At 38.4% G+C, this 12143-nt stretch overlaps 1 protein-coding gene across 1 annotated transcript in view; it reads left to right on the top strand.

The window, feature by feature from the left end:
• Nucleotides 1-11871, top strand: part of LOC108680232 (innexin shaking-B) — a 124336-nt gene extending 112465 nt beyond the window's left edge. The window contains exons 3-4 of the mRNA XM_047881048.1: nucleotides 6620-7123; nucleotides 11344-11871. Of these exons, the coding sequence (XP_047737004.1) occupies nucleotides 6620-7123; nucleotides 11344-11348 (509 nt within the window). The 3' untranslated portion in view covers nucleotides 11349-11871. The remainder of the gene's footprint in view (nucleotides 1-6619; nucleotides 7124-11343) is intronic.
• Nucleotides 11872-12143: the final 272 nt, after the last annotated feature.

Raw genomic sequence — 12143 nt, 5'->3', positions numbered from 1 at the left:
ATTTTTATGAACATCTACATTCGTCCAGATTTATTAATTGTTGGCCGAGCGCTCGAGTCGCGTTGATCACACGGCGCTCAGTAATGAGTGTCAAGCGCCAGTTCACATCACGGCTCATTGGCTCGTTTCGACGGATGAAATTGAAATTTCGGCGCCGCCCATTAGTGCGATCACTATCTACAACTAATTTTCTATTGGTTTGGAAAGCTCAAAAATGAGCCGGCATCGATCATTTTTTGGGAATGAAAGCCAAAGTTTGGGTTAGTCCCAAGATATTATTTTCGAATGAGCTGCAAGAATGACGAAATATCTTGTTATAAATTCCCTGCCTTGAAATTTCATACAATTCGACATTTTTCAGTTACTCATTTCTCACATTTTTATGCTATATTATTCGTGAACGAGAGCTGCGGCGAGATTTTATTACGATGTCTACAATAGGATTTATCGAGCGAAGACGCATCAGCGAGATAATCTTGTTTTGCCTGGCATTTCGTAGCTGTTGTTCAAACGGCCCCTGAATATTGTCCATACACGAGCTTGCTTCCTTTCTTCAATGCCAAAGCGACGCGAGTGAACCATTTTAAGATGGTGGTATGGACGCGCCATGATATTCCGGAGCTTTATGGAAAAGTAGAGATGTTTGGCGACGCGCAGCGCCACTTCATCGAGCTTTCGAGCGCCTTGTCACTGCGTGCGGAAGGGGGTATCACCGTATCGCTACCGGGAAAAATGTGCTCACGCTGCATAGCACTCTGTGTGGGGAAACTGCCATGAATAACTCAAGTGTGACTTGTGCTGCCGACTACTCAGCGAAGAGTAGAAGACGCGGTTCACAGCAGACACAGTAAGATTGCCAAGACATGAATATACTGTTGTCAAAAATATCACTAAGAAATCGTAATGTTTACAAATCTTTTTTTTTTTTGTGGTGCTGTTTAAAAAAACGAGATCGAAGTTCTCCCACTCTGAATTAATGTCCAAGAGGTTGGACAAAATTTGAGAATAACCTGACACTGATATCGTAATTTTTGAAAAGGTTATAAACAATGAAAACTTGACATGTTTTTATGTTTTATTGCTTATAGTTGCTGCTAATTAATATTTTATATTTTATCCTTGCACAGATATTATAGGCACATTTTTGTTTCTATAATTTAAACTACAACATGAAAATGGCGAACCTTTCTGACTTTCAAAGAGGCCAAATTGTTCGTATCCGTATGAGAGGTGCTAGCGTGACAGAAACTTCCCGAATGCTTGACGATTCTAAAGATAATGTCTCACAAATAATGAGTGCTTTTGAAAAAAAATGAAAAACGTCCTCAGTAGAGCACAGGTCTAGCCAAAAATCGAAGTTGTCTGAGAGAGACCGTCGTTGCCTAAATCGAATTTTGAGGGACAGTCGAAAGACCCCGGCTGTTAAAATTGCTGCAGACCTTAATGGACACTCACAGAATCCAGTTTCCATAAAGACTGTCCTCGGAGAGCTGCACATATCTGGATTCTATGGAAGAGCTGCAATTAGGAAACCTCTATTTTCAAATACAAATGCTTCAAAGCGATTAGAGTGGTTTAAAAACCGCCAGAATTGGTTCCTCGAACAGTGAAAATAAGTGATTTTCTATGACAAATCATCCTTTACTTTATTTTCCACCACTGGCCAAGTTAACGTTTGGAGACAGCCAAAAGAGTTAAGCCAGTGGTTAAGACAGCCAGTGGTTAAGGTTCAGAGTACCAGGATTGGAGCAGAGAGGCGCGGGTTCGATACCGGCTCTATGAGCCAGTTTCTGGTCAGAATCTGCAAAGAGGCCGGGCGGTTAAGCAAAGCAGAATTGTAGTAGTCAGTTGCGAATTCGAGACCGCAAAATTCTGTGAATGTTCTGCGATGTTAAAAATCGGCGACAGGCCTACGGCCTAATAAAAGCTGAAACCGCTATTAATGCCTAGCACCTTACGGACCAGGCAATAAGTCCAGCAGCTATCTCAATCAATCGTCAGATCGGTTTCCAAAGGCCGGATCCCTTGTGAATCAAGTCACGAAAAGTACAAGAATCGGCACCAGGCCATGGGCCTATTTCTTCAGTGCCGACACTTCTATTCTATTCTACTCTTAAGAGTCGTTTTGTCCCAACTGACTCCTTCCAACCGCAAAACATGGCGGGGGTCTGTGGTGATCTGGGGTGCTATTTCTCGGAAATACGGAAGACCAACGATTTCTCTTCACGGAAGAATCAACAGCCATGACTATTTAGAAATTTTGAAGGATCAAGTTCTTCCAATGGTTCAAGCACTGTTTCCGGAGGGGAGCGCCATCTTTCAAGATGATAATGCCCCGATCCATACTGCTGGAATTGTTTAAAAATTGCACGAGGAACATTCTACTGAAGTTGAGCATCTCATTTGGCCACCACAATCACCACACCTGAATATTATCGAGCATTTACCTATGGTCGATTTTAGAGATGCAAGTTAGAAGTCGATTCCCTCAGCCATCGATCGTCTTGCAAAGAGCTGGAAGGAGCTCTAACTGAAAAATGGGTTATAATTCATTTGGAAACGATTCACAATTTGTATGAATCAGTACTTCGGAGAATCGAGAGTGTAATCGCCACAAAAGGTGGGCCACTCCATACTAAAATGTATTTTGTGGATTTTAAACGCCAAAATAAGGCGTTTTCCTTATTTTGGCTAATCTCTGTCTGCATCTTCCAGTTGCTATATATCGGAACGTCGTGGATTGAACTTTTTTTTGGTAGACTCACGATCCTCAAATTATTTTGCTGAAAAAAAAAATACAATCATGAGCACATTAGGGGAATTGAAAACTAGAAATTATTTTAGAGCGTTAATCTCATAATGATAAATTTCATGAAAATCTGGGTTCGTTCACAGTAGCGTAAACTCGTTCAATTTTTTTAAATCAATGTTCTCTCTCAATGCATTGACTGGCAAATTCGCAGAGATTTTGAGAATATTTATTATTTCACAGCTTGCAAAAAAGTTATGACTATCGAATAAATTAATTTTTATATATTAGGCGTCCTTTAACCTAAAAATAAAATTTATTAACGTGCAAAATTTTCTAATCTTGGCTCCTAGAAACTCCAGGATCCTCCGCTTTGCTCCTAAGTTTTAATGTGTGTTCGCTGACGAGCTCGCCATGAGCCTTCGCGGCAACACCCAGCCGTGTCGATATTAAACAGATTATTTGTATCAAATAATTGCAAATTTGTTGAACGAATTTGAATGAATATTAAAATAAAAAAGATTTAAAAATTACTGTGATGATCGGTCTCGTAGACAAAAATGTATTTTATTGTTCAATCCCATTTCCACGTAATTTCTATCAAGATGTTTCTGTATAGTCCAATACTCCCAGTTTTAGATATTTTCCCATGAGTTGGTTGAGTGGGTTTTGCCACACACTGCAGTATTGACAACGTCAGGAGATGACAGTATGGCCTCCATTGATTTCGCGTTGCCAGTTTCAATTTTATGAGACTGTTTTCTGTGGGCAAGGCTCCCCCCAATTCTATAAGTTGGCTCGTTATGTCGGCAGCCAGCGGTCTTATTCTGGCCCAAGAACCAAGCCCGTACCAAACTTGCTGCTTGCTTAGGACGCAATTTTCAAATGGCTCAGTTTGCAGAACTCGGTTGGAATTTTGTATGATTCTGTATTGAATATTTGCATTGTATTATTGTTCTGTTCAAGGAACAGTAATTGACCAACTTGTCTTCGATGTTTGTACATAAACATGAACTGAGGTGTATTTTTGCCAGTTATCCAGGATGCGCAGGTGATGAGTATCCTATCTAAAAAAGTAGAGAGGATACTCAAAAATTCAAGATGGGATGTTACGAAATGATTTTTTTTTTCATAATTCATTCGATGTTCTAACCCGTGTCAAAGTCTAAGGTATTGATCGAAAAACAGCCCATCGGCCCATCCAACACATGAGTGTTTTGCTGAGAATCTCATGGGTACGCATACTATGCCAGCAATGCAAATCTTTCTTGTTTTACATTAGGTAGGGCAAAGACAAATCTAATAACGGATCTCAACTATCACCATGTCACATACGCTCATTGCTTCCGCTCGTGTAAACAATTTATCTGCCGAATAAACTGCGTTGTTTTTGGCCCTGATAGGAATGAGCTGCTTCAATTTTGAGGCTTCTCATCAGTGGGAAGTAGGTCCTGCGTTTTCCTGGCGCGCGCAATCAGGCCTTTCGGATCCACGGAGCCTCCCAATCAAAGTTTTCGACGGAGATTGGCAAAACTCGACCTGGCGGGGTATTTTTGATCACGTCTCTTTGACCGACTTTTGAAGTAGATTTGCGCTCAGGTCGAAAAGGCAAGGGAAGTTATTCCTAAATATCGCACTGGATCTGTAACTCAAGCCTCGACAAGTTGATGCAGAAAAATGTTTCTTTTATGTGTGTGTGTATGTGTACGGAATTATCGCGTGTTGCTTTTTAATTTGCATCTCCCGGTATGAAATTATCGATGGCTAAGTTACATTTTTGTCTTGTATCATCGAACTTCAGTTTATTTTCGATTGCATCTCCCGATGAACTCCTGTACTTGGTTTTAATGTTAATATTCATCTCAATACTTTTGGTATTTATTTCCTACTTATTGACAGATCGATCTACTAATAAAATTTGTGGCATCTAACAAAGGGTAATTTTTGCTTCCGTATCCAGCATAAACCTTTCAAATTTCTAAAACTATGTGAAAGTTAAAGATCAGGTGTGTTCTCATCTTTAATTAATACCCGTTTGAAGGTCAAATCATAAACTTCTTCCAATAACATCAATATTAAGATGAATAATATTTTAGTCTCGTGATGAAACGTCCTCGTTAAAGTCCGGCGCCTGCCTCCAACTTTTAACGGAGTCGGCTACTAATGGTAAAAAATTAACTGAAAATGAAGGTCTGCTGCATTTTACACTATCTTTTCAAAACCATGTGAAGGATAGGGACAAAATTACCAGGCGAGCAGCAGCGTCTGATACGTCGCCTCGTTCCAGCGTCCTGATTTTAGTCACACGTCGCCCAAAGCAACACTTAATATTCATGAAGATTTCAGACTTGACAAAACGTGTGTTCTAAAGCTGATGTTAGCTGGATGAAGCTCTTGTCATCGCATCTGACATTTGAAAATCTGAGAGTCAGGGAAGCAAGGATGATGAAAGCCAGCGGCTGTTTTGTCTTGTCGCTATCTCCTACATTTCTCTTGCGTACCTTCTTCGTCCGAAACATTTGGATGCAGAGACAAATTTTAGTAATTATTTTATTATGTTCTTCTAATTGTAAAGTTAGGCGTACACACTAGTTTCGTGATTTAAAGATTATACATTAGAAGCCGGTATAATCTTAGCCAAGGTCTGTTTAGCTGATCAGCATGAGTACAATATTTCACGTTGAATGGCGCCATCCGAATTATCGTACAATTCGAAATTTTTTCTACATTTCGGAGCTTGCATTTGGCTATTTCATGTTTTCTGGTGCATTGGACTCCATGGCTTGAACTCCATCACTGTATACATAGACGTGGGGGCTTTCTGTTCAGCATACAACGGACGATTTGTCAGCTGTCGGCATGCAAGTTTACCGACACAGCCAAGGCTGCAGGAACGTGAGCGATCCATCATCGAATTTCCAGCTGCTGCCTATGACAACCTTTTGTTCATTATAAGTTTATTCTCAGGATCATTGTTGAATAACCCAATTTTGTGATCTTCGATAATAATTATTCTAAACGGGCACATATGTTCAAAAGCACGAATTGATGCTTTCAAAACTTCTATTTCGGGAATAGTCTTCTATTCAATTAAGATTATACAGATTCCTGAGAAAGTAGCTGAGTTCCAAAGTGACTTGAAAATTGATCACACACACTATCTCAGTGCGAAGCCATGGGCTTCCTTGTGCCTATGGCGCCCGCCGATTGTGCTCCTGTAGAGGATGATGCTGCTGCTGCTGGCGTGATGATCGATCGTAGGACGCCGATGTCATCTCGAAATGCCCGGCCCACGCATTATGAAGGAGCTGTCGGGCTTATCGACGATGGAAATACCTGCATGTGATTTATCTTACACGAAGGGCTTCTCATCAGCCTTCCGTCACTTTAAGCATCGTGGCTCCTCCACTTCTTTCGTGTTTGCGAGTGTGAGATTTAGAAGATTTTTTTCTGTGGAGGCTTCAGAACAGTTCCAAAATTTAAGCAACCATTTTTCTACCTAAATTTGACAGCATAATAATGTTCGATCAAGTCATGAATAGACGACATCTTCCGGAAAATTTCCTCACTTCGTACTCTGTTCTAAATTGCAATAAATTCATGTTGGGTTCACGATCGACTATCTTTTCTGGCTGGAATTCCAACTGAGTTGTTTCGTGGTTCCTATCTTTTATTTCCTTTATGTTTTCTTACCCTATTGCTACTTTTTTATTATTAGTACCCGTCCTTTATTCAATTTCGAATACGATGATCAGTGATTCAGACCAATAGGTGTAGTGGGTATGCAATAATCATGATTGCAATTCACATCTCGTAATAGTGAACTTTACTTTAACTACCACTAATTTCTTTGTATTCTTTCTATTTCAGGTCAGATGTTTCTGATCGACCGGTTCTTGGGAGGTGCGTTCCTGACCTTCGGTTTGGATGTGATCCGCTTCATGGAGGACGATCAAGAGATCCGTGTTGATCCGATGATCTTCGTGTTCCCTCGCATGACCAAGTGTAGCTTTATCAAGTTTGGTACATCGGGGGAGCTGGAAAAATATGACTCCCTTTGCATCTTGCCCATCAATATAGTCAACGAGAAGATATACATATTCCTGTGGTTTTGGTTCCTTTTACTTGTGTTTTTGACGTTTTTTGTTCTACTTTACCGACTGATGATTATCCTCAGTCCAAGAATGCGAGCGTATCTTTTATGCCTGCGGTTTCGCTTGATCAACAAAGAAGTTATTAACACAATTGTGAGAAAAAGCAAAATGGGCGACTGGTTCCTGTTCTTCATGCTAGGCCAAAACGTCGACACTCTCATATTCAAAGAGGTCATGCACGAGCTAGCCAAGAGATTGGGCCACGCGTCTAAAGATTTCGGTGAGTGAATATGTGTATGTTGGGTTAAATTAATGCATTATGTTTACTTAATTTAACATGTCACTCATTTTTAATAATTTTGTTAGATTTTCCTAGCTACAGATTCTTATTTTTTCTTTTAAACATACATCTAATCCCTGTCGATAGGTTGTAATATGTTATTTTCTCGTCAATAGTCTCTCAGTGAAATATATTTTTGAAGTCTAATGGCTGAATAAAAAATTGAATAGGTTCATATTCAATTATTGATGAAATAAAATATATTTTGGAAACACCCAGAATTAGGTTTGTAATGCAAGATTTCGCTTTCACCAAACTCAGTAGTTTTAGTGAGATAAATTAGTTGGGCCCAGAATTTTGAATATAAGATATTCTAATTACATTAAATTCCATAATTTCTGCAGAAATTTTCCACGATATTTTTCTTAAACCGCATCCATTTTAGATCTAATGTAAGAGAGAGAACTTAGTTAACTTTTCTCTCATTATACACTGTAGAGAAACCAAACGAACATGTTGTTTGTTTTGTTTGCATGTTTGATTTCCGTAACTCTTTTTTGGCGTACAAGCTTCGAGGCTCCAGCCCACGTCGTCACAAGCATTCGGATCGCGCGCAGCGAAGCCGAAAATGCCCCCCCAAGTCCAATCGTAGAAATAAGTGGGACTTTGTCCATGCACTTTTCGCCCTTGTGTGGGTTATCCTAACCCAACTAGTTTGCCAGAAAAATGTTTAGTCGAACTGATGATGGAGCTGGACTCCGAAACGTTTTCAATATCGATATGGTGAATTTTCTTGGCGTTCTCTTTGCTTTTAAATTCCTTGTGAACTTGCGATATAAGCAGACTAATGATATAAGTACTTATATAGCATTAGCTAAGGCACTCGAATGGGCAACAAGAACCCACCGTCATTATTTAATGAAGCCATATCAAAATTCAAAATATTTTCACTGAAAACGTCTTGAAATCCAGCTCCGTCGACAGTTCGAAAATTTTCTTTCATTTTTATCTCTTAATTACTTTGCAATGATCTGTGATCGTAATACACGAAAATTCAATCACGCTACCAAGCTCCATCTTTCTTTCGCAACCCCCGATTGATCAATCCTCTTTGTCAAATATTCGTCGATGTAATTTGCTTAATGGATTGAGGTGATATCAAATTAGCTGAAAACACGGCTTTAAACATGAAATTAATTATTCAAAAATACCCTGAACGCGAAATGAAATTATTTTGTTGTTGAGGTAATAATTAGTATTTACTGCTATCAATTAGTTTAACTTCAGCCGTAAAAAGCACCTAAAGATTCATCGTTGCTAATGAATGAGTTAGTCATTCGATTAATTTTTTCGTAGAGTTCATGAATTCCGTGCACACGATCAGATCATGAATAGGATGACCTGATTTCTCGATTACGTAACGAACTTGATGCGTGAAGCACTTTCAAATCCCTCTTGTCTATCACAATCCATTAGTTTGATGTAGAGCACCTCCATTCGGCATCACAGGATCGATCCACAGCAGAATTTAAATGGTCCTTTGTGCTGTATATTCGAGCTCGCTAAAAGCGGACGCTGGATGGTCATTAGCTAAGCCCGCTTGCAAATTCTCGTTAAAAGAATAGAATTATAAGCTCAAACTCGGTGAGCCGGCGTTAGGATAAGAACTGAAACTGTTGCGGATTTGGCAAAATTGGTTTCGTCACAGATGGTGCGTATAATACATGAAGCGCAGTAACGAGCATTTGCATTAAAAAAGCATTTTACTGAGCTTCATCTGCGATAAAAAGGATGCCATTTGTACATATTGTATACGCAGGATCCATGGAAAGTGGGCACTCATGTGGAATAATACGATGCAGGTATGCGCTTAAAACTAATCAAGGTACCACTTTCCACGTTACATTTATCTGCTTTCTGATTATTTAGCGGAAACTTGTCATGAATAAAAGAAGTACTATTTCATAGATGAAATAACAAAATAACAGAATCTGGCTTTAAGTATCTTCCATGTCAAGTAGGCAGTCGATGAGTAAGTTTTACAAGCATGAATTGCATATGCACTATATTGTGTCACTACTGATTGAAAAACTACGTATTTAGCTTGAATATCACCCTGACACACTTCAAATGGCAAAAATTCTGTTCAAATTTTACGAGTGTCAGTTTAGTCTTTTCTGAAATAGAATTAGTAGAAATAACTTTTTGAATTGAATTTGAAAATTCACCAAAACCTAGAAATTTATTCACTTTAAAAAGCAAAAATGCTGTTCAAATGTCACGAGTGTGCTGTTCAAATGCTCGGCCGTTTCTGAAAAAGAATTGGTATAAAAAAATTCTTAACTTCGTCTTCAGCCGTTTCCTAGCCGCGTTTTACGGTTAAAAATTAAATAATTCAACACCAAATATCACCTCACTCAAACATTTCATTTGCTTTTCAGTTGTGCAATGGTTGCATGAATTTTAAAGATGTTAGTTCAACCATTTTAGTTTTTGTGTTTTCCGGTGATAACTATAATGATTCAACACCGAATACCAACTAACTGAAGCATCTCATTCACTTCCTTTCTGCGCAATGGCTACATTAATGGCATTAATGGCAATGTGGCCGTTTCGAAATTAGCTCCTCTAATTTAAATACGAGTCGGTTAAGCCATTAAAAAAACATTTTCAATAATAACTTTCATGATGACAACATTAAATAAATTTTCACATTGATATTTAATGATGACAACATTAAATAAATTTTCACCTTGATATTTAATCATAGTAACACTGCTAAAGATACGACACATTCGGATTACTGGAGGACTGGGCGGTCAACGCTATGCTCGGTCACATCAGAGTGATCGCGGATTCTTTTGGTTTTACGACCCCTTCTTGTGCCAGGAGGGTCATCCTCTGGTGTTGTTCTGACCATCGCGGCATCTGCAAGAATAAAATAACTTTCAGGACGCTGTCTGGTCAACGCGGTAGAAGAGAACTAAACCTTTGCGTTTACGAGCCACCAACAATACTTCTAGAAATAATTCGGGATACGTTATTAAAACAAAAATTGTAGTTTTATAAAACTGATCCCAAGGTTAAATTACCTTTAAGCTTTCTTGATTTAGTGTGATATGTTTGGCCACAGAAACTTAATAAATTCAAAGGTCTTCAAGAAAGTAGGAGTACTGACAATTGATTCGATTAATTTTCTGAATAACTTCAGATGGCGAAGTAATCATTTATTCTGATTTGTGTTTCCCAGGGCGATTAAATAACATATTCATTTCTAAGCAAATGAATAATATTATGAAATAAGTCGAAACTGTTTTTAAATCCACGAAATATATATGATTAATTAATTAATTTATTTAATTAATACCTTGTTTAGTTGTTTAACTTTAGACCAGTTGGAGGTTGATTCTTCGCTTAACTAAAATAGTCATGCTCCGTGAAGCAAAACTAACGGAAGTTTTTGGACCGGCTAAATTAAAATGTAAAATGTAAAAACCAAACCCAAAATAATGAAGTCTAACTCTTTCAAGCCTCAACCGGATTGCAGAGACTTACATTGCAGAGAAATTTCTACATTCCTTATTGTTTTTATTCTATTTCAACATCACACTCGACATTGAATATTTGGCATTTGGGGTATAACTTAAGTAATTTGCACTTGAATTTTAATTTGTTCTCATCAAATATTATTTAATTGAGGGAAAATTTTACGCCATGTTGAGAAATCATTTTCGGAATTTCTCAAAATAGAGCTTACTTGTAGTTAATATATATTTATAAACCAACTTAACAATGATAATTAACGATTATTAATGCTTTAATCGTAACAACTTGCTTGCGGATTGTATCAGTTGCCAATATTTCATCATGCTATTCAGTTTATCACCGTCGAAATTAAGAGACACGAGACGAGATGCCATCTGGCATGGTTATAAGAATGAATCCCTATATATACGTTCGATCATAAAGGCTTCAAACTAACTTATTTGATTATTAAAAACATTTGTATGATACGTATTACTTTTTTTCTACGCTCGTTAATTAGAATCATTCACTTTCGCAACATATAATGTGCTCATTAATTGCATGAGTCAAAATCACGTAGCCTCATTCATCGTACTTATAATTTCAACCTATTTACGTAGATTTGTTATGTCTACGATATCAATGAACTATACGGAATTGGAATCTTCATTGTAATTTGATTATTTTTTCCACAGCTTAGCCGCGCTGCCTGCATGCCTGTCTCTCGAGGTGCACAGCTTCAGCCAACTCGTCGTCTGCAACGAACACGCAGCCATCACCACCGACATATTCTCACCACAAACATTCAAACGTCGGCCATCACCAAGATTCAAACGTCAAACTTGGCAGATGTCCAGAGTTTACCCAGCGCCCAGTACAGGCCCACTATAACCAAGCAACGAAATTCAAATTATTTCATCATAACGCAACATATCTTCGACTCAGAGCATCAGGTACCTTCGACCATCCAACCGCTCAGCTCCTCCAGTCTTCATTTCTTCGCCAAACACGATCGATCCGAAGTCAAGGTGTCGGCTCACATGCGAGCTCAATTTCCGAAACGAAAAGTATTCCAGAACACTTTTCGTGGAGCATCAAAAAACTCAAGTTATCTTGTTTTTGTTCGTCTCTTACTGTAATTTCCCAGTTATATTTGGACTTCCATGACTTTCTCTCGTAAGCAAAGAAAAATACAATTTCTGCTATACTCTTTATTTAAATAATTTGTTGATAACGGTCATAATCCTGATTACGTTTATGTTCTTCCTGAAAATCACGACTTGAAAATCTTCGTGCCAGAAACACAATATCATATTATCACAGAGCACTGCACTTTATCTCAGCTGTGCCCTCGGGGATCATGCTTGACCGGTTGTGAGTGAACATAAAGAAAGACTTAACTAGCGTGCTCTCTGACAATGAATTTGAAGAAAATCACTATTGAAAGCGAGTTGTAAGTTCTGCGAACTGTTATTACTGTGGCCAGTCGATGGAT

The sequence above is a fragment of the Hyalella azteca genome, unplaced genomic scaffold (genome assembly GCF_000764305.2).
Source record: "Hyalella azteca isolate HAZT.00-mixed unplaced genomic scaffold, Hazt_2.0.2 contig6926, whole genome shotgun sequence".
In the NCBI taxonomy this organism is placed as follows: Eukaryota; Metazoa; Arthropoda; class Malacostraca; order Amphipoda; family Hyalellidae; genus Hyalella; species Hyalella azteca.
Note: the sequence above shows the minus strand (reverse complement) of the source record. Positions and strands in the feature narration are given on the sequence as shown.